This window comes from Saccopteryx bilineata, chromosome X (genome assembly GCF_036850765.1).
Source record: "Saccopteryx bilineata isolate mSacBil1 chromosome X, mSacBil1_pri_phased_curated, whole genome shotgun sequence".
Lineage (NCBI taxonomy): Eukaryota > Metazoa > Chordata > Mammalia > Chiroptera > Emballonuridae > Saccopteryx > Saccopteryx bilineata.
In genome coordinates, this window is record NC_089502.1 from 12,805,579 (window position 1) to 12,828,008 (window position 22,430).

The following is a 22,430-nucleotide window of genomic DNA, read 5'->3' on the forward strand; positions in this document are numbered from 1 at the left end:
GTAGTAGAGAAGTAATTACACATTAATTGCATCAGCATAAAAGTAATTACATCTAATTTAAATTTTGCTTGGAATGGGTTCCCAATCACTTTCAATAGTCATATGTACCTTATCTTTTATAAATAATAACTTAGTCTAGACTCCTGAGAAGAATCACCAAAACTTAAGTTTTAGAGCTTAAGGGTTACCTATACAATCTCCACACTTTATATTTGAGAAGATACATGCAGGCATTACTTTATAGTAAAGAGGAACATAACATACTACTTTCTTCATTCCACTAGTTAGAAAAAACAATTTAGTGTCCTACTGGGAAAAAGTAATTACATTCTCAAGCTCCGAAACCACTTGGCCATATTAAATAAGACTATTCTTTCAAAATATACAGACCATCTTTTCACTTAAGGGAGTTTTAAAAAAAATCGTCCAAAACTTTGCTTGATCTTTCATTCAGGATCACACATTATAATTGCATGGCACACTGTCATCAAAAACACACAAAAGAAGAATCAAAATAATATGCTTCTACTCATACAGATTGACTCTCCCAAATACCTCATGCATGTGAATGGACAACAAGAGAGAGCTGTATTTATCTTGAAATGTGGGGAGGAGGCTTTAATCCCTGGGCAGAGAACAATGCCTGGTTTTTAAGTGTGAAGACATATCTTTTAAATCATCGGAAAGTTAAAAACCAATGACAGAATAAATACAGTATTTAGTATCCATAAGTGTTCTTATAAAAAAGGTACTGGACTACATACTGCTTTGAACTCTTCCCTCAGTTAAGACATAAATTAAGTAGTGCTAAAATGTTGTTAAGCAAACATAAATCAGGTAGTGGTAAAAAGTTATTAAGCAAACTTATTTTAAAGTAAATATCAGGTACTATTCAGCCTTGAAGGTTCCAAAGAACTGTTTTAATCATTTCCTGAGGGAGAATTTTAAGGCCAGACCCTACTGGAAAAGTAACAATAGTAAGTACAGTCATTTGAAAGAAAAATTCCTTCTCTTCAACCACTCCCCTCCCCCAAATAAGTCTAAATTAGCCAAATATAATTGAATGATGATCTGGCACTTTTCCTTATTAATGGAATGTGTTCATTTTGCCTACAAGGAAAAAAAAAATAAAGGCCACCCAAAATGACTCCAAACATATAGAAACAATTTACTGGACCAGTACATACACCATTAACACTGCATAACTTAAAAAAAAACAAAAAAACAGGCTAAGATGTCAACCTTTACCCTGGTCTTTTTACAAGCTTTCTGCTAACCATACTCTTCAGACATTTTCTGGCCATAACAAATCAATTATGTAAACATAACTCTTATCACAGAAGTCATAAGCAAGAAAAAGGAAATGAATCATTATTACCTCCCCAATTTCCTTTTCTGTTAGCTTTTTCTCCTTTCTGCAGAAAGTAATTTCCCATTCTAAAAAAAATACTGAAAGAATTCTCAGATCTTTAAGGCCAAAGACAACTTTTCTCCTTTCTTAGAAATTACTTTCTCGTCTTCCAGAGTCTAACACCCTTTTGCACATCTACATATTTTGTTTGCTCATGAAACAGCAGTAATTCTCTGGTATCATGAAATTCTACATTGCCAAAGCAGGGTTTACACTTCCTAAGCAGGGTTTGCAGCCTCCGAAATGAAACCTGACCCTCAGGAGATAGAAGATCCTTTGCAACAGCAGTAATAGTTTTATTCACTTGCTATGACCAGAAATCACAATCCAAAAGATGACCATGGAGGTTTCACCGATGCTAAAACCTTGAAATTGATTCAATATTTAACTAGTCAAATCCCACATTTTAATTTGCTGTGTCCTTTGGGAAGCCTGTGACACATTAAAAAATGTCTTTCAGTTACAGTCACTATCTTTTTTTTGTACAGAGTAGTTTTTATTTTTTTTAAAAGCAGCTCTCTGGATACAAGATTTTGTCACTGAGAGATAATCTAATGCCCCATTTCCTCCATTACCTATCACCTTAGAATGCACAGTATAACATACCTATAATATGTATTTACATTAGAGTAAATATTTTTTAAAAGGGTAAAGAATGCTATATATTTTTTCTTTTTTGTGACAGAGATAGAGAGAGATTGGGAGAGGGACAGACAGACAGGTAGGGAGAGAAGTGAGAAGCATCAGTTCTTCACTGTAGCACCTTAGTTGTTCATTGATTTCTTTCTCATATACGCCTTGATGGGGGGGGCTACAGTGGAGCAAGTGACCCCTTGCTCAAGCCAGCGACCTTGGGCTCATGCCAGCAACCTTTGGCTAAAGCTAGCAACCATGGGGTCATGTCTATGATCCCACGCTCAAGCCAGCAACCCTGCGCTCAAGCCGGCAACCTCAGGATTTTGAACTTGGGTCCTCTGCATCCCAGTCCAATGCCCTATCCATTATACCACCGCCTAGTCAGGCCTATATATTTTCTTTATAATAAAAATATTTAGCAAATCCAAGGATACCATAATTTTTATTGAATATATAATTTTAATAAATTCTTGTTATACAAAGGCCTTCTTAAATAATGTTGTCAAATTTAATTTTCTGTTTCCTGAACTTAATGATCATTTTTCTTTTACTCATTTCTATTATAATTCACTTTTTTACTTTTTAAAGAAGGTCATGGCTAAAATTAGTAGAGTTGATGAAAAACTTTATGAGCAAGTGTTGAGCCTTTTTTCTTTAAGATTAAAACTGTTTTCAAACACAAAATATACTGCCTATACAATATACATTTGACCCTTGAACAACAACAGTTTTGAATGACACTGTTCCATTTATATGCAGATTAAAAAATAAATATACACTGGGCCTTCTGTATCCATGGAAGCAACTGATGGTTGAGGCAAAACTGTTTTCCATTCACAGCTGAGAATCTTTGGCTGCAGAGGGCTGATTGTGTGCTTTCTGTATGCATTTTTCTACACCATTTTATATAAGAGACTCAAGCACCCAATGATACAGGTATCTGAACGGGAGGTTTTGGAAACAATCCCCTATGAATACCGAGGAATGAATTGAAGTTGCTTTTGGGGGGAGTCAACAATTATACTCGGATTTTCGATGGCACAGGATTTAGTGCATATATACACGCCCTCATCAATTTTCTCTAACAAAAACTTAATCTACCTCCCAGAATAATGAAAAATGGGTCACAAGAGTAAACAGGTATCCTGAAAAACAGACAGCTACTACATAAGAGGTGTGATGTATAAGGTAAACATCAAAATTTTTACAGCCAAAGAGATTGTATTCCCTAATGGAGGAGCAAGCCTCTTAAGGATTCAAGGGATTTATTCTAATAATAATTAAACATCCTTTAACATTTACAGGTACATTTCTGGACATGCTTTTGAACAACCTCCTTGGTGGCAAATCACTGATTCTGAGAGATAATTTTATTTTTATTGGTTATGTGTTTATTTTAGAAACTGAAAAGTGATTTAGGTCCGAAGTGGTAAATAAGATAGGCAATCAAATCTATTCTTATTGTTTGGTGTTGGCAAACTCATTAAGTAGGCCGTATTTGCATCTATTATTTTCAGTTCTAATCCTATGTTTGGACTAAGCTATGAGCTCTCCTACATGGTACCTATTGGAAAAACATAATACATTATTAGTCTGATGGGTATACAGAATACTTTGGAGAGAGATGCTGGAGTTAGAAAGCCCATTTAGGAAGTGGTTTGATATTTCCTTACTGATTCAGAAGTAACTTCCTCTGCCCTCCAGTAATTTACATATGTAAACACAAGTTAACTTCCAAAGTCATGACTGTGAATGGGTATTTTTGACACAATAGTAGCCCAGGTTATTAAGTCCAGGACTTTTTCTTTCTGGAGTGGTGGTGAGAGTAATAACAGGGTAAGGGAATGGGATTCTAAACAAAAATTGGTGAGATGTATCAAAATTGAAAAAAAGAAGTCTCAAAGATGTCAATCTTTGACAAAAATATTGCCACTTACTGGCATTTAGAATAATGGCATTTTATTTTACTTTAGCCAAATTGTATTTTCACAACTATAAGCACAAATAGATTTTATGTTTTTTAAAAATAAAACTGTTTGCACTTGAAGATATGAGCATTTACTGAGTTTTCAAAGCCACCTAGATAAGAACAAACAAACAAAAACAAAAAATAACAGAAGTGTAGAATTTAACACAAAATTGAGTTTGGCTTCTTGGAATGATGACTGGAAAAATGTTATTTTAATTTTTCACTATTTCATCTATCTATTTCCATGCAGGACCTCTACTCTCGATCATTACTCCTTAACAAACCTAACCTGTTACTAATTACTTTTGCTTCGATATGTGGCCAGCACTTAAAATTTAACATTTCTAAAAATGAACTAATTTTCTTTCAAACTCAGTCATATCTTTGAGTCTTTACTCTCCCATCATATTTCACCACTTCCATATCCAATTAGTCACCAAGGTTTGTTAGACTTCTTTGAGTGGTGCGCAAAGTGCTCCTCAGACCAGCAGAGCAGCTGGGAACTCATTAGATATACAAATTCACATACCTTACAGCAGAGCTACTGAATGGGAAATTCTGGAGATGGGGCCTGGCAGTCTTTGTTTTAACAAACCGTCTAGGTGGTTCTGGGTATGCTCAAGATTGACCATTACTGCCCTAAATCAAATGCTTATTATCTAAAGCCTGGGTTATTACAATATTCACGTATTATATCTGGCCTTCCACTTCTCCAACTAAGCCTGTTGGGTTGGAGCCTAACACAACCTTCCAAAAACAAACAAAAATCATTGCTCTCGTCATTTTTTTTTCTTTCTGAAAAACTCCTTGTAATTGTGTTAAAAGTATTGCATTCAAGGCCTTTTATATTTTTCTCCTAACAAGTTCATGGCAATAAGCACCTACCTACTTCAAAGCTCTGTTATAGAGAGAACCCTGTGTGTGCTCTTTTGTCCTTTTCTCTTGCCTGTCTCCCATTCTCCTTTAAGGGTCTGTTGAAGGCTGCTCTTCCTAGAAGCAATGAATTATTACAGTGGCAAAAGAATGAGTGCCTAGTAGAAAGGTACTCTGTAAATAAGAATTCCTTAGTCCAGTCTTCCTTGGAATGCTTCTATGGCAGTTTCTGTTTTATTTGGGATTCATCAGTATTGCTCTGTTTTCAGATTTCTAAATGTACTGGTGTCTAGTTCCTCAAATTATAGTACAAACTGCTTGAGGCCAGGGAATTTTACACTTTTTTTATCTCAAAGATAGGCATCAAGCACCATGACCTATACAAACTAGGCCTTTCAAACTTTGTTGCAAATACTTTTCTATTTTAAGGCACACCCAGTTGTTTTATGAAAACTAAGCATGTCAAAACATTAAACCTGGATCACCAGTGTCCATACGGGGAAAGCCAATATATTGCCACTTACTGACAGGCACATAGGAAGGCTCAGAGTTAATTTCCAAACAAAGATTTGAACTAAAACTAGAGAAGCAGAGGCCTAATTAATGGGTTTGCTAACTGTCCTTCCCATGGGGTCAGCAGCACTTAAAAAGCATATATTTGAAATATGCTTTTTCCCTGAGGCTGCCAGACACACTGACTATAGCCTCTTTAACCACAAGAGGTCAAAGTTCTATTTTCTATCACCACACTTAGTACCATGTGTGCATGTTTTGTTGATTGGTTTCTTTTGTGCCTCTGCTTAAGGTTAAGGCAGGCAGGAGGAAATTGAGGCTAGGGAGTAGAGAAACTCTCCCAACTCTAGTGGGCAGTCATAATGATGAGGCAGGGGCTTTGGGAAGAAATCATGACTATGGTTTCCACTGGCTCAACTCCCTCAAAATTTATTGCATTAATAACAGCTTATGCCCTACCTGATTATCTATGTTGCCCATCCCTTTCCCCTCACACATTGCTGTTATTTATGCTATTCTGCATGAATAAATTAAATCTTAATTTAATATAATATATTGTGAAGTGATATGTCCAAAGCCAATCATTTAATGGAAAGCTGGGGAAGGGAGAGAAAAAGGCACTAACAGAGCAAATAAAAAATGCATTTTCAAAGAAAAATCTGGATAGGACTAGATGTTCTTGAAGTATTTCTTCCACCTGCCTAAAATTCACTTCTAGGATTGTGTTACTACACTATTGAAACCTGGTAGAGTAATTCATCAGTGTGCTTAGAAATTCCCTAACACATCTAGTGTGGTATGGATTTCAAATCCAGGAAAGCTTAATTAAATTGATACTGGGAAACTTTTTCTATAATTCAAAGCAACTGTTATTCCTTAGCAAGATACTCTATTGTTCTGTAAAAACAAATTGAAAAACCCGATGGTGGAATTGAATCCTACTTTTTTTTCTTCAGCCCTTTGCATTTTTAATTATGTAGGATGTACAGATTTCTTTTCTGGCTAAAAAAAACTCAACCAACCAACCAACCAACCAAACAAACAAACAAAAACAGGTGAAAAAAGGTGAGATCAGGAAAAAAAATCACTAAGAACACATAATTTCCATAGAAGGATCACAAAAAAAGGCTGAGAAATTTTTCTGTAAACATTTTTCATAAGAAAAAGACAAAAAACATAATGCCTTGAATGTCTTTAACAACATATTAAGTTACCTGACCAAAAAGGAGCAAGTGGACAGGTAAGAATATAATTAGAGTATTTTCAACCCTTTAACCTAAACTGTCTACAATTTTGCTTACTCATGTTTGCAAGAAGTATTAACCACAATTTTGTTCTAATTTTGCCAAAATATTCAGAGCTATGCTATACAAATTTGCTAATCTGACATTTTAGGATATGTGTCATTGTAATCCATAATAAATGAAAGGAACTAAAGGCCAGTGGGGTGCTGTCAGGTAAATGCTAGAACAAGTTCAGAAAAGGATGATTGGGAGGGTAGCTCTGTCTCTAGAGGTAAATGCTAATGAGAAGTGGTGGGGAGAGACAGGCAGGAATAGCAGAGGAAGATAGGATCTGCTTTGCACTAGGTATTCCGCTGTGTAAATGTACCACAGTTTTTTCATCTACCCATCTACTGGTGGGCACTTGGGCTGTTTCTAGATCTTGCCTATTATAAATAACACTGCAATGTACATAGAGGTGTGTATTCTTTCAAATTAGTATTTATGGAATCTTAGGATATATTCCTAGAAGTGGGACTGCTGGGTCAAAAGGCAATTCCATTTTGAATTTTTTGAGAAAAAAAATAATAGTTTTCCACTGTGACTGCACAGTCTGCATTCCCACCAACAGTACATGAGGTTTCCCTTTTCTCCACATCCTCACCATCATTTGTTGTATATTGATTTATTGATGATGGCCATTATGGCAAGTATGAGGTGATATTTCATTGTGGCTTTTATTTGCATCTCTCTGATGATTAGAGATGTTGAGCACTTTTTCATGTCTATTGGACATGTGAATGTCCTCTTTAGAGAAGTGTCCATTCCATCTTCACTCATTTTTTAACTGGGTTGTCTTCGTGGTGTAGAGTTGTATAAGTTCTTTATATACAGTGTGTCCGTAAAGTCATGGTGCACTTTTGACCGGTCACAGGAAAGCAACAAAAGACGATAGAAATGTGAAATCTGCACCAAATAAAAGGAAAACTCTCTCAGTTTCTGTAGGATGTGGCAGCATGTGTGCATGCGCAGATGATGACGTAACACCGTGTATACAGCAGAGCAGCCCACGGCCATGCCAGTCGAGATGTGGACGGTACAGAGGAAAGTTCAGTTTAGTGTGTTCTGTGGCTCGCTGAATTCAAATCCGTGACCAAAGTGCAACGTGAATATTGGCGCGTTTATAACAAAGCACCACCACATAGGAATAACATTACTCGGTGGGATAAGCAGTTGAAGGAAACCAGCAGTTTGGTGGAGAAACCCCGTTCTGGTAGGCCATCAGTCAGTGACGAGTCTGTAGAGGCTATACGGGATAGCTACCTAAGGAGCCCTAAAAAATCTGTGTGTGAGCCCACATCGAACTGCACTGAATAGGTATGAAACTGGGAGAGTTTTCCTTTTATTTGGTGCAGATTTCACATTTCTATCATGTTTTATTGCTTTCCTGTGACCGGTTGAAAGTGCACCACTGTATTTAGGAAATTAACCCCTTATTATATGTATCATTGGCAAATATGTTCTCCCATTCAGTGGGTTCCTTTTTCATTTTGTTGATGTTTTCTATTGTTGTAAAAAATCTTTTTAGTTTGATGTAGTCCCATTTATTTTTCCTTTGTTTCCCTTGCCTGAGGAGATATATTGGCAAAAATATTGCTATGAGAGATGTCTGAGAGTATATATTCTTCAAGGATTTTTATGGCTTTGCAACTCACATTTAAGCATTTTATCCATTTTGAGTTTATTCTTCTGTGTGGTGTACTGGTGGTCTAGTTTCATTTTTTGGCATGCACCTGTCCAATTTTACCAACACCATTTATTAAAGACTGCCTTTACTCCATTGTATGCTCTTGTAACCTTTGCCAAGTAGTAATTGACCATAAAGGCATAGGTTTAATTCTGGGCTTTCTGTCCTCCTTCATTGGTCTCTATGCCTATTTTTTATGGCAGTACCAGGCTATTCTGAATACAACAGCCCTGTGATATAGTTTGACATCAGGTAGTGTGATACCTCCAACTTTGTTCTTTCTGAAGATTGCTGAAGCTATTTTGGGTGTTTTTTGGTTCTATATGACTTTTTAGAATATTTGTTCTAGATCTATAAAGTGTTATTAGTATTTTAACAGGAATTGCATTGAATCTATAGATTGCTTTCAGTAGTGTGGACATGTTAATGATGTTATTTCTTCCAATTCATGAACAGGGTATATTCGTCAACTTATTTGTATCTCCTTCAATTTCTTTCTTTAATATTCTATAATTTTCTGAGTACAGCTGACTTACCTCCTTGGTTAAATTTATTCCTAGGTATCCTTGTGTGTGTGTGTGTGTGTGTGTGTGTGTGTGTGTGTGTTACAGTAGTAAATTAAATTGCTTTCTTAATTTCTCTTTTTCATAGTTCATTATTGATGTATAAAAATGACACAGATTTTGAAATACTAATTTTGTGTCCTGCTACTGTATCAAATTCATTGATCAGATCTAGTAGTGTTTTGGTGGAATCTCTGGGGTTTTTTATGTACAACATCATGTCATCTGCAAACAATGACAGTTTTACTTCCCCCTTTCCTTTTGGATGCCTTTTATTTTTTCTTTTCTTCTAATTGTTGTAGACAGGACTTTCAGTACTGTGTTGAATAAAAATGGTGAAAGTGGACAGCCCTGTCTTGTTACTGACCTTAAGGGAAACACTTTTAGTTTTTGCCCATTGAGTATGATGTTGACTGTGGGTCTGTCACATTTGGCCTTTTATGTTGAGGTGTGATCCCTCTATTCCCACTTTACTGAGAGTCTTTATCATAAATGGGTGCTGAGTCTTATCAAATGCTTTTTCCGCATTTACTAATATAATCTTATTTCCATTATTTTCTTTACATGGTGTATCACTTTTATAGATTTGTGAATGTTGTACCCACCTTGTAGTTGTGGAATAAATCCCACTTGACTATGATGTATGATCCTTTTAATGTATGCTGGATCCAATTTTCTAATATTTTGTTAAGCATTTTTGCATCTATGTTAATAAGGGATACTGGTCTGTATATTTCTTGTAGTGTTTTCTGTGGTGTCAGTTGTTACTTCTCCTCTTTCATTTCTGATTTTATTTATTTGGGTCCTCTCTCTTTTTCTCTTGATGAATTTGGTTGGAGATGTATCAACCTTGTTTCTCTTTTCTAAGAACCACCTCTTGGTTTTATTGATTTTTTGTATTGTTTTCTTAGTCTCTATGTCATTTATTTCCACTTACCTTTATTATTTCCTTTCTTCTACTTACTCTAGACTTCATTTGTTATTCTTTTTTTAGTTCTTTTAGGTGTAGGGTTAGATTGGTTATTTGAAATTTTTCTTGCTTCTTGAAGTAGGCCTTCTCAAGACTGTTTTCTCTGTATCCATACATTTTGGTTGTTGTGTGTTCCTTTATTTGTTTCTAGATAACTTTTGATTTCTTCCTTAATCTCATTGTTCATTCATTGTTGAATAACATGTTATTTAGCCTCAATGCATTTAAAGGTTTTTCAGATTTTTTTTAAAGTTACTATTACTGTAGTTGGTTTCTAGTTTCATACCATTGTGGTCAGAGAATAAGCTTGATATCATTTCAATCTTCCTGAATTTATTAAGACGTATCTTCTGTCCTAACATATGGTTGGTCTTTGAGAATGTCAGATGTACACTAGAGAAGAATGTATATTCTGCTGCTTCAGAATGAAATGTTCTATAAATATCAATTAAATCCAGTTGATCCAGTGTATCTTTTAAGGTTGCTGTTGCCTTGTTTTTTTGTCTGGAAGATGTATGCACTGATGTCAGTCAGATGTGAAAACCCTCTACATTACTGTCAAGCTCCCCCTTAATGTCACTAAGATTTTCTTTATACAGTATATGTAGGTGCTCCTATGTTGGGTGTATATATGTTCACAAGGGTTATATCCTCTTGTTGGATCAATCCCTTTAGGATTATGTCATGACTTTCTTTGTCTCTTGTTATGAACTTTGTTTTAGAGTCTATTTTGCCAGATATAAGTATTACTGCACCAGCATTTTTTTTTAATTTCCATATCCATTGAATTTTTTTCCATACCTTCACTTTCAGTGTGTATATTCCTTTTGTTTGAAGGTAGATCTCTTGTAGACAACATATATATATATATGGGTTATGTTTCCTTTTCCATTCAGCTACCCTATGTCTTTTGATTGAAGAACTTAATTGTTTACATTTAAGATTGTTATTGATAGGTACTTATTTTTGACATTTTATTCTTTATATATTTCTGTTCTTCTCTCTTGATTTATTTTTCTTTTTTCTTCTTAAAGCAGGCCCTTTAATATATCTTGAAAAACTGGTTCCATGATGGTGAACTCCCTTAATCTTTTCTTGCCTGCGAAGCTCTTTATTTCACTTTTAATTTTAAACGACAGCCTTGCCAGATAGAGTAATCTTGTTTGTAGGTCTTTCCTTTTCGTCAGTTTGAATATTTCATGCCAATCCCTTCTGTCCCAATTTCTGTGTTGAGAAATCAGTTGACAGACTTGTGGGACCTCCCTTGTTGGTAACTAATTGCTTTTCTCTTGCTGCTTCAAGATTCTCTCTTTGTCTTTAACCTTTTCCATTCTAAACATGGTGTCTTAGTGTGGTTCTCTTTGGGTACATCTTGAATGAGACTCTGCTTTCTGAATTTGTGTGCCTTTTCCCTTCACCAAGTCAGTGAAGTTTTCAGCTAATAATTCTTCAAACAGGTTCTCTATCCCTTTCTCACTATCTCCTCCTTCTAGTACACATCTGATGTGGATGCTATTACACTTGATGTTGTCCCAGAGGTCTCTTAGACTTTCCTCATTAAAAAAAATCTTTTCAATGCTCTGCTTGGGAGTTTACTGTTATCTTGTCCTCTAAATTACTAATGTGATTCTCTCCTTCATCTAACTTGTTGTTTATATCTTCTAATGTAGTCTTCATTTCAGATATTGTATTCTTCATTTCTGATTGGACCTTTTTATGGTTTCCATGCCTTTTATAATGCTTACTATGCTGTCATTTAAATTGTCATTGAAATCCATCCATTCTTCCCCTAAGGTCCTTGAGCATTTTTATAACCATTGTTATAAACTCTGCATATGGTATTTTGGTTGCTTTTATTTCATTTAATCCTTTTCCTGAGGATTTCTATTATTCATTTTTCTGGGGCATTTTTCTTTGTATTCCCATTTTGTCTCTGTTTATTAGGAAGATCTGCTACTACTACAAATTTGTTATGATAGCTTTATGATGAATGTGCCTTGTTGGGTTCAGTGCCTGCTGGAATCCTTCTTTGGGTATGCCAGTTGTGTGGCTAGTTGAGTCAAGCTCTGGTATTGTCTGAAGCCCATCACTGGTTGTATTGGCTTGAGGTCCACTTGGTCAGGGTTAAGGTACAGGTCAATGTCACATGTTGTGTGTGTAACTGGCCTTGGGCTACCTGTCTGGAGCTACCATGCTTTTCACTATTTGTAACTGGGTCTACTGAGCTTGGATGTATGTCGGAAGGGCCAATCTGTGTCCAAGGGTTAGTTTCCTCCAGCTTAGATCTGGGGGCAGATCTGTAAAATGTTCAAGGCTCCCTGAGGTTGGCCTTCACCTGTCAGTTACTCTGCCCCCTGAGGTTGCCTCATCTATCAGTACCCTTTCCAAGGCCACACAGTCCAGCTTCTCTGAGTCTCTGCCAAGAGCATCCTCAGAAAAAAGAATGCCCCAAATGTCACTACTGGATGTAGTCAGCAGACCCACTGCAGGACCCAAGCACAACAGAGCAGCCTCACCAGCAGTTGAAGGACCAGGCAGTGTACTCCCCAGGCTAGTGCTATAATAATAGGAGTGCTCTTCCCTGGTTAGGGTGTTCTATGTCTCCCAGGTGGGTTGAATCTCCACTTGTTTTTACCATCATCTCTGTTGCTCTGGTTTGGGGATCTCTGCATGGGATTGAGGTCCCATATTCCTAGAAGAAGAACTTTTTGTAGCCCAGATATCACTCTGGTTTCTTAGCAACTGCACTTTCAACATCTCCACTCTTCTTACCAGTCTCTATATGGTTTATTCTGTATATCCTTGGTTTTAATATTCCAGTACAGTTAGCTGCCAGTTGGTTATTCAGGTTTGTTTGTAATTTAGCTGTAAATCTGGTTTGGGGCCAGGGTCAGGTGAGTGTACCTTCAACTTACTCTGTAGCCATCTAGGAAAATCCTGTTTTATTTTAAAATCTATATTTGGAGGAATTTTCCTATCAGATAACTCTTGTTATTTCATATGATTGTTGAGAGAAATTATTTGATATCTTTTAAAAATGTTTGGTTTTTATAAGCGTTAATTCAAAGATGTTGTCCCTACCATATAACACCTTAGTCTAAAATGGCAGGTGACCAAATGAGAGATGTACTTAAGATGAAATCAAATGTTAGTTGTGTGTGGACATGGGCAACAGTGTGGTGATTGCTGGAGGAAGGCATAGAGGAAGTGAGGGATGGTATGGGAGGATAAATGATGATGGATGGAGAGTTGACTTGCTGTGGTGAATACATAATACAGTGTAGAGTTGATGTGTTGTAGAATTGTGGACCTAAAACCTGTATAATTTTGTCAACCAGGATCACTTCAATAAACTCAATAAAAAAGAAAAAAAAACAATAGAAATGAGTGGCATTCCTCTAGAGACATTATATGTCACTGTTGTGGAAATTCTTTGGAAATTAATGACGAAAATTAAAATAGAGGCCCTGGCCGGTTGGCTCAGTGGAAGAGCGTCAGCCTGGCGTGCAGGAGTCCCGGGTTCAATTCCCAGCCAGGGCACACAGGAGAAGCGCCCATCTGCTTCTCCACCCCTCCCCTCTCCTTCCTCTCTGTCTCTCTCTTCCCCTCCTGCAGCCAAGACTCCATTGGAGCAAAGTTGGCCCCGGCACTGAGGATGGCTCCATAGCCTTTGCCTCAGGTGCTAGAATGGCTCTGGTTGCAGCAGTGCAAAGCCCCAAATGGGCAGAGCATCACCCCCTGGTGGGCATGCTGGGTGGATCCCAGTCGGGCGCATGCGGGAATCTGACTGCCTCCACGTTTCCAACTTCAGAAAAATACAAAAAAAAATGGAGTTTGTTGCATCACACTTAATACTAGTGTTAATTATTGTTTTCATAACTCCAGTTTCTAGAAACAAGTAAAACAACAATTTTTTCAAAAGATACACCTGAGTCTAAAGCTATCATTAAGCTGCCCAAAATTTTACTATCAGATTTTCTTTTTTAAAGGCACTATTCCTTGTAAAATATACACATCCACGGGAGAGGTCAGACACTAAGCCATTAATCAAAAAGACCTTATTGTGAATGAAACTTATGAGACTCTTTCTAATATGACAACTGGGACAGAAAATTAGATTCTTTTTTAATTTTAATTTTTATTTATTCATTTTAGAGAGGAGAGAGGGGGGGAGAGAGAGAGAAGAGAGAGACAGGGGGAGGAGCTGGAAGCATCAACTCCCATATGTGCCTTGACCAGGCAAGCCCAGGGTTTCGAACCGGCAACCTTAGCATTTCTAGGTCGATGCTTTATCCACTGTGCCACCACAGGTCAGGCTAGATTCTTTTTTATGTGTTTATTTTCTTGGAGGGGTTAAAAGACGGAAGGGACAAGAGTGGTTTTTTTTTTCCCTCCCAGAGACAAAGTTGTCTGAAATCAGCCCTATTTACTACATAAACAGTGGGGCTCATTTTCTAAAAGGCCTTGGAAGGCAAAGGGATGAGAGCTTCAGTGTGTTAACAGCTGATTAGTTAAAAATATATTTTCTTAGACATAAAACATTAAAATCATTTTAGTAAGTACAAAAAGTTAACACTATATACATATAAAGTGGCTTTCATGAAGTATAAGACTTTAAGCATCACACAATATATTTAAAGAAACATAATGAAAAAAGAAAAGTCTAATCTATACTGCATTCAACCAACACTTTTACATATAAATCATACCTAAAGGTATTTAAAAAAAGGTAAAGTATGTGCTCCTTGCCTTCACGAAATTTACAACATAGTTTGGAAGACAAGGATAACATATATAATTAGAGAAATTCTTAGGCAGCATATAAATCAAAGATTGGACTGCTGGCTACTGTCAATAGATACAATAGGTGCTTAGAAATGGGCAAGATTTCTACAGCCTGGAACATTCAGAAAAAGCTCATGGAGAAAGTAAGATGGAGACCTTGAAAATCAGGTAGGATTTGGTCTGTCCGTTACTACTGAATTGTAACTGGCATGGTAGAACAAAAGAAATTTCCTGTTGAAAAGTAGTGATAATTAACTAAGTTTAGATCTGTATAGAGGGGCTATAAAGTCTGGCAAGCTGAGCAGAGGATGTGGTGATAGTGGTGGTAATGTGTGAATTTCAGGGGAACTGGATTTCAGTAGGAACATGTGGGTTATCATGCAGAAGAGAGAGATGAGATAATGACAGTGTTTTCATGTGATTGGCCTTGTGTTGTTTTACAGGATGAACTGCCCAAATACATCATAACACCTTTCATAAAGAAGCTCAATATATATTCCACAGATGATAGCTAACTCATCTTAATAATATTTGATCAAGACAAAGAAAAGTGTAGTTTTTATTACTCTTCATCTTGTAGATGATTAGCTCAGGATCACTAAATAAATGAAAGGCAGAATAAAAAAAACAGTATAATGTCTAATGTTTCTTAATTACTTGCTAAATTATAATCTCTCATTTTCTATGACTCAAGCAAGGGAGGAAAATGATGAACATTTTCTGTCAAGTACTATTTCTAGATCCTCATTAGTGTTCAAGGCACATGTCCTACTACACTCAGCTATTGTTTACTCTTCCCCTGAACCCCATATCTTCCAACTACCTCCAACTCTCCTAGCTAACAGTTGTCTTGAATTATTCTGTTCCAGCTGGTGGTGTTAGCACATTAAACATTTCAGCATCAATCATTCACCAACAAGGACAATGGTTTGCGTTTATCAATGCAAGGCAATGCTTTCCACTTCCACCTTAAGTTGCAAAGCTAATTATTTCATAAGGTGCAAGTGAGGTAAGAACTCAACATACCAGATTCTGGCACCGTTCTGAATTCCTTTTCTCCAAATTATGTTTTATGCTAAGCATTAAACAGTTAAAGAATTCCGCCCTGTTGACTCCCTCTGAATCCTGACACATTTTCTCTTCCTCCCATACACCCTGAAGTCACTGGTCCATTCCTTACTTTACCATAGCTTACTCTTCACCTATGCTTCCTGTCTCATGAGAGCTCTAACTTCTACATATTTTCTTTAGTATTACTACCCTCTCCCTCCTTGGTGGTTCACATACTTTAGTTTCAAGTAAAGAAATTGGCATAAAGTAAATGCTCAATAAATGTCTAATGAATGACCAAAGCATCAAATCTACGTTTTCAAGTATTTGCTGGACCTTTAAAAAAAACCAGCTTAATTGAGACATACTGATATAATAACAAATGCACAAACTTAATGTATACAATTTGCTAAGTTTGGGCATATGCATATATCTGTGAAGCCATCACCACAATCAAGGTAACAAACACATTTTTCTACATTTTTACTTTGTCATCCCTATTGCTACCTCAAGCCTCACAAAAAATTTTAAAAAATTAATCAATAAACCTGTTTATTTCCATTCAAATATTTCTTCTTTAATAATTTAAAACATGTTTCATTCTTTTAATTTTTCAGTATTTATAAATCATATTTGTTTAAAATATTTCCCATTAAACAGACTTCATTAACTTACTAGATCTGTCTCTTCCCCCTGACTTTCCAATTACTTTAGATATACCCTATTTATCCAAGCTCCCCATATTCAACACAAAGGCTTAGATTCCTCCTTCTTTAACTGGCTAAATATTAAGTCTCATAACTATATATTTTTTCTTCACAGTATTAAGCATATGAAAGGTACTTAATGCAAGGTCCATTGCATATGGACTGATATTATTGTCCCACTGAGATAGCCTTAGTAGCTTAAACTGCTTCAAGACTCTCAATCCTTAAGCATGCATTCACCCAATCTTGAGATTTATCTCCCTATAATATACCTTTGTTCATTGAGTCTCCCTTACTCAGAAATGTATAATGGCTAGTCCAAAGGCCAAAATCTTTCCCTGGCATTCAAGAACCACCATGATCAGGACCTAATAAAATTTTTCAATTTTATCTCTTATTATATCTCTAGAGGAATTCTTCATCATAGTCCAAGTGATTTTTTAGCCTACTCTTAAAGACTGTGTGCACACACACACTTGGCAGGTGGTGTCCCCTTCCCCATCTTTATGCTTTTGCTCAGTATTTCCCTGTTTGGAAACACTTTCCCTAATATAGTCTCTAAGAGTCCTTTGGAATCAGTTTACCATCTATAACCCTTCAAATTTTCCACTCAGAAACTTCTATTATAGAGTCAGTATCACAGATTTTGGCATTACATAGTTAATATTTCATGTGCTAGATGTAACTCCCTGACAACATTTTAAAATTTTTAAGGGTGGAGATAATGTAGTACTGTATTTCCCTATGTATAAGATGCACCCTTTTTTTGAAGAATTTGGGGTCTAAAAACTGGGTGTCTTATACAGTGGTTCAGTGGCATAGCGAACATAACTGGTGCCCGGGGCATGACTTTATTGGCTCCCCCACCCCCTAACTACACTTCTACTATGCTTTTCTTGTGTGTCTTGGGGATCATTTGGCGCCCCTCTGCGAGGGGCGCCCCGGGCATAACAGATCCCCCTGCCCCCCCCTCGCTAGGCTACTGCAGTAGTTGTAGATTTTTTACTTGCTTTTTTGCACTTGTTTTTGCACTCATTGTTGAAGACAGTGATTCGCCATCAGACACAGATGAGGACAAGCTAATGGATGGGAGTTGTGACATGGATGAGGAGTTGTATGAATTTTATGAAACTTGAGTTCAATAACTTCATGTAATTTTTTTTTCAAATTTCAGGGCCCAAAATAAAGGTGTGTCATATATATATATATATATATATATATATATATATATATATATATACACACACACACACACACACACACACACACACATGAGAGGGTCTTATACATGGGGAAATATAGTATATTTCTGTATTCTTTCCAGAACCCATTAACTAAGTTCACCAAAGCAAGGCAACGTTTTTTACATCTTAGATAGTAGTCTTTGATAAAATGTTCATTAATCCTTAAAGTTCATTTCCAACTCACACCTCAAATAATCATTTAAAAAACTGTACCAATTTGATCATATGTAAAGATACATAACATCTCATTTTTTAAGTTCTTTAGCAGAAGCTTGAAAACTTTTTTTCATAAGAAGCATAACATAGCTTGACCAGGTGGTGGCACAGTAGATAGAGTGCTGGACTGGGACACAGAGGACCCAAGTTTGAATCCCCGAGGTCGCCAGCTTGAGCATGAAATCATAGACATGAACCCAAGGTTAAGTTACTCACTTGAGCCCAAGGTTGCTGGCTTGAGCAAGGGGTTACTCACTCACTCTGCTATAGCCCCCAGCCCCTGGGTCAAGGCACATATGAGAAAGCAATCAATGAACAACTAAGGAGCCACAACAAAGAATTGATGCTTCTCATCTCTCTCCCTTTCTGCCTGTCTGTCCCTCTCTGTCCCATCTCTGTCTCTCTGTCACACACATACACACACACAAAAAATAACATAAAGTATAACATAATAACACTTAGTACCCCAATTCAACAGTTAACTTTATTCTTTTACCTACATTTTATGAACGATTTAACAATCAGTTATGATACATTGAACTACAAGGCCATGATACATTTCTTCATCTCATCTGTAATATTTTTGTACAAAAAAAATATTTATCTTCATAAATGCTAATGCAGGTTCTAAGGGGGAATATCTTGAACTTAAGTATGATTTATAACTGAAAACTTGAAAGAAAAAAAACATGCTTTAAATTATTAAAGAATAAATATTTCAGTGGAAAGAAACAGGTTTATTGGTTCAGTTTATTTAAAGTTGTGCTTTAAATATTTTTCAAGAGTTTAGTTCTTGGTATGGAAAATTCCGTTAGTTATATACTAAAGAAGTAAGCATAATTAAATACAAAAATATTAATATCCTCAACATTTGGTGTAATCTGGCAAAAATGTTCATATTAAGAAATATCAACAATGATTTTGAACAATTAATTAATAAGGTAAAGTTTGAACTGGACCAAGTCCTGAATTTTCTTTCATCATTCCAAGTTTCTTTTCAATTTTACACTAGTGGCAACAGCAATTTCTTTGTTTGAATGTCAGGAATGCTGAAAGTCTTAAGTGATAGAACAGGTAGCTCAGCTTCTAATTCATATCTCTCCTAAGGTGGGGGCAGGGAGAAAAAACACTGTGTATAAAGTAATTTTGTTTTTATTTCTAGAAAAATCATTTTTTCCACCAATCTTCATCATTATTTAAAATAAACTGTTAAAAAATTATAGGCCAGTTGACCAGTTCACCCTGATTTGTAGAAATACTTGCTATAAATTAATTTCAAGAACACATGGCTAATTAAAGTTTTCTTACTAGTCTAAAAGTCTAAAACAGCGGTTCTCAACCTGTGGGTCGCGACCCCGGCGGGGGTCGAACGACCAAAACACAGGGGTCGCCTAAAGCCATCTAGGCTCAAGAGTCACACTGCATGCCATCAAATTTATTTTTAGGTACTGTATAATTTTAACTATAGAAAACATTTGTGTTGTACCAAATGCTTAAGAACTACCACATCTACAAAGAAAATGGAAATAAGAAGTTAAGAATTTACCATTTTCATTAAGACAGAGAAAGTAACAAGTAGTCCTCTATTCTTTGCTAATATTGAGATAAATTCCCTTTCCAAACTAGACTGAACAAAGCAATCACAACTTTGGAAGGCATAAAGTGAAAGGCAGAATTTGTCATTTAAAGTACATGATTCAGACCGCCTTAATTAACATTTAGAAATTCAAAATCTAGGAAACTCAAGTTAATTCCACAAATCTGGGAGCAGTAAGAAGTACTGAACAACAGCAAGCAGTTCCTAAGTCAGATAAAGCAAATAAAGACAAACTGAATAAGGACCAGAAACCATATAAATCAAATAAAGTCAAAACAAATAAAGACTAGAAACTATTTCCCCCTTAGTACAGAGTTTTCCATGATCATAAACTTGAGCAGGGGTCTCCAAACTTTTTAAACAAAGGGCCAGTTCACTGTCCCTCAGACCATTGGAGGGCTGCCAAATACAGTGCTCCTCTCACTGACCACCAATGAAAGAGGTGCCCCTTCCAGAAGTGCAGTGGGGGCTGGATAAATGGCCTCAGGGGGCCTCATTGCAGGCCGTAGTTTGGGGACACCTGATTGACTCTGCTGACAAATACAAGCAGGCTCTGGTGTACACAATGGAAACCCTCAGACAAACTTGACCTCTGTATTGATCTTCTCTCCACATAAAGGAAAAGAAGGTATAGTGATAAATTTTTCACTTTCTTCCAAATAAGACAGAGCAAAACTGTTGTTAATATTGCAAACTACTAATTCCCTTAATACAATCAAAAGCAGAAATGAATAAATGGGGTGTGGGGTAGCTTAATTGGGGAAAAGAGGGAGGTAAGGGGGTTTGGTCTGAAAAGGAAAAAGTTTGGAGCATTTTGTAGAGCTTGAATGGATTAATCTTTTCAGAAACCTTAATATTTTTTCACTTTTCTTCCCTCCTCCCCCCCGTCTTTTTAAAATTAAATACACACTGACTTCCTTGGACTTAACACAGACTTGCCCTGTATTCAGTGAAAAGACCTGGTGCTTAGGACACATTGGGGTCCTTAAATTAGATATATGCCTAACACAAATGGTCCTTTGGGGGGAAGTATCAGGTAGAACAAAAAGTAGCTCTATTTTGCCTTTTTTCAGCAAACCTAACAGAAAGCATCTTAAAATCACTTTTGAGATAAAATTTGACTAACTGCTTAAAGAAAAAGGATGAAGTCCAAGCATCAATTAGTAAATTGAGGCCCCAATCCATAGCACTTTGATTGTTATTAGAAACATAAGTTATTCACTAATAGAACCATTTTTCTGAACCTATAAAAAAGTTTGCTTTTACTTTTGTTGAAAATAATGAGGTAATGGAATTAGAGTTTGTAGTCTTTGAGTTGTTCATAAATAGCTTGTTTAGGCTATGTAACAAAGGAAAAATAAAATGTGAATGCTTAAGAGTTAGTAGACTTGAATAACATTAGTAGATAGCTTGAAATGCACCAATTTGAAACCATAACAGAATAAAAAGTATAAACGTAGCTAATTTCCTCTTTAATAAAATGAAAATATATTGGGGGGGGTTGGGTAGATCTTGAGGAAGAAGCTGGGTTCCATGCAGTAGCCCCATGTCCAGTACAAAAAAGTTTCTTTTAATCACATGCAACACTCATCTTGTGGGAAAGGCAGGGGAAGTCGTCTCTTAGGTAACTCTGATATGAGACCCTGCATTTCTCACTCCACTATGAGAAGGAGAGGGTTGGGGAGCGTAATAAAATTTCGCCCTTATGCAGCACCAAAAAGATAAACGAAGTCACCTTGCTCTTCACTCTACTCACACAGGAAGAGCCCAATTCAATGCCGCCGCCGCCACCCTCCTGTCTTGCTCCGCCCCAACGTGTGTGCGGTGGGGGAAGGGCAGCACAACTTTCGTTTTACCCCACTAATTCAGGGACACCTCCATCTCTCCCAACTTAAGTCCTTCCACCTCCAGTACCCAAGAGTACCACGCTCAGCAGGCGCAGGTGTCTCGCTCTGGCCTATTTTTATGACCACCCCCTCCTCACCCCACATCGATGCACACTCAAGTTTTTCCACGCCTTGCCAGCGCCGTGCACCACCTGAACACCAGGAAACACTTAGAGTCCAATTCCCAGGTCACCTGGCCAGAGCGCCCAGCCCTGCCTTCAGAGGAGCCCTGGGACCGCTTCTCTACGCCAGTGCCCACAGCAGAGTGGGTTCCCAGCTCCCAGGAAGTCACGTGGGCGGACTGGGCTTCCTCACCTGCATCCCGGGCACTTGGACAGCCACCGGTGAGTGGGCCATGAAGGCGGCTGCTGCTTCGCGCTGCTTCTGCGGTGGTGGCGCCTTGGGCTGAGGCTGGCTCCTCCTCCAAGGGTAGCTCAGCGGCCCTCCCAGGCTTTTCGACCCGGGCCTGAAAGGACACACAGAAGTGGGGTTACTGGAATAGTGGCTCCTAGCCTCGAGCTGGGAGGTGGGCATTTCGCGGCGGAACTCCCTGGGACTCAGTCTACCTTTATGGCGCCCAATAGCCGCTGTTGCCGCCGCCTCAGCTGCTGTTCCTACTCCTTAATGCGCTGTGCTGTGTGTGGTGGCGGCTGGGACCTGGGCTCGAGCGATGCCGTTCGTCTGCGCCTCGCCGCTTTAGGAAGAAGAGGTGGAGGCGCCCCAGCAACTCGCCGGCTCGTTTGGCCCGGGAGGCAGTAGGGGGCGGTCCCGTCATTGGCCCTGCCCCCGCCCCGTAGCCGGGCGGTGTCAGGGGAGCTAAGGCTCCAAGTGAAGAAATTTGTTTAGAGGTTGCTGGATCCTGAGAAGGTGGAGACTCTCGGCACGCAGAGAAGGAGAGGAAAACCCAAGTCCTGACGAACCTGGAACATGGTTCGGTCTGGAGAGATAATGGAAGAATTTAGGTGACTCTAAGAGTATGAGGGCGTCCCGGCCACGGCCACGTTGCAGGCAACATGCAGCCTCGGAAGGCCTCTTCAGTT

At 37.7% G+C, this 22,430-nt stretch overlaps 1 protein-coding gene across 1 annotated transcript in view; it reads right to left on the reverse strand.

Moving 5' to 3' along the window:
• The window catches only part of STK26 (serine/threonine kinase 26), an 83,920-nt gene extending 61,791 nt beyond the window's left edge, over positions 1-22,129 (reverse strand). The window contains exons 1-2 of the mRNA XM_066249885.1: positions 21,957-22,129; positions 21,706-21,856 (exon numbers count right to left, since the gene is read on the reverse strand). Coding sequence (XP_066105982.1) covers positions 21,706-21,747 — 42 coding nt within the window. The 5' untranslated portion in view covers positions 21,748-21,856; positions 21,957-22,129. The remainder of the gene's footprint in view (positions 1-21,705; positions 21,857-21,956) is intronic.
• Between the last annotated feature and the right edge of the window lie 301 nt (positions 22,130-22,430).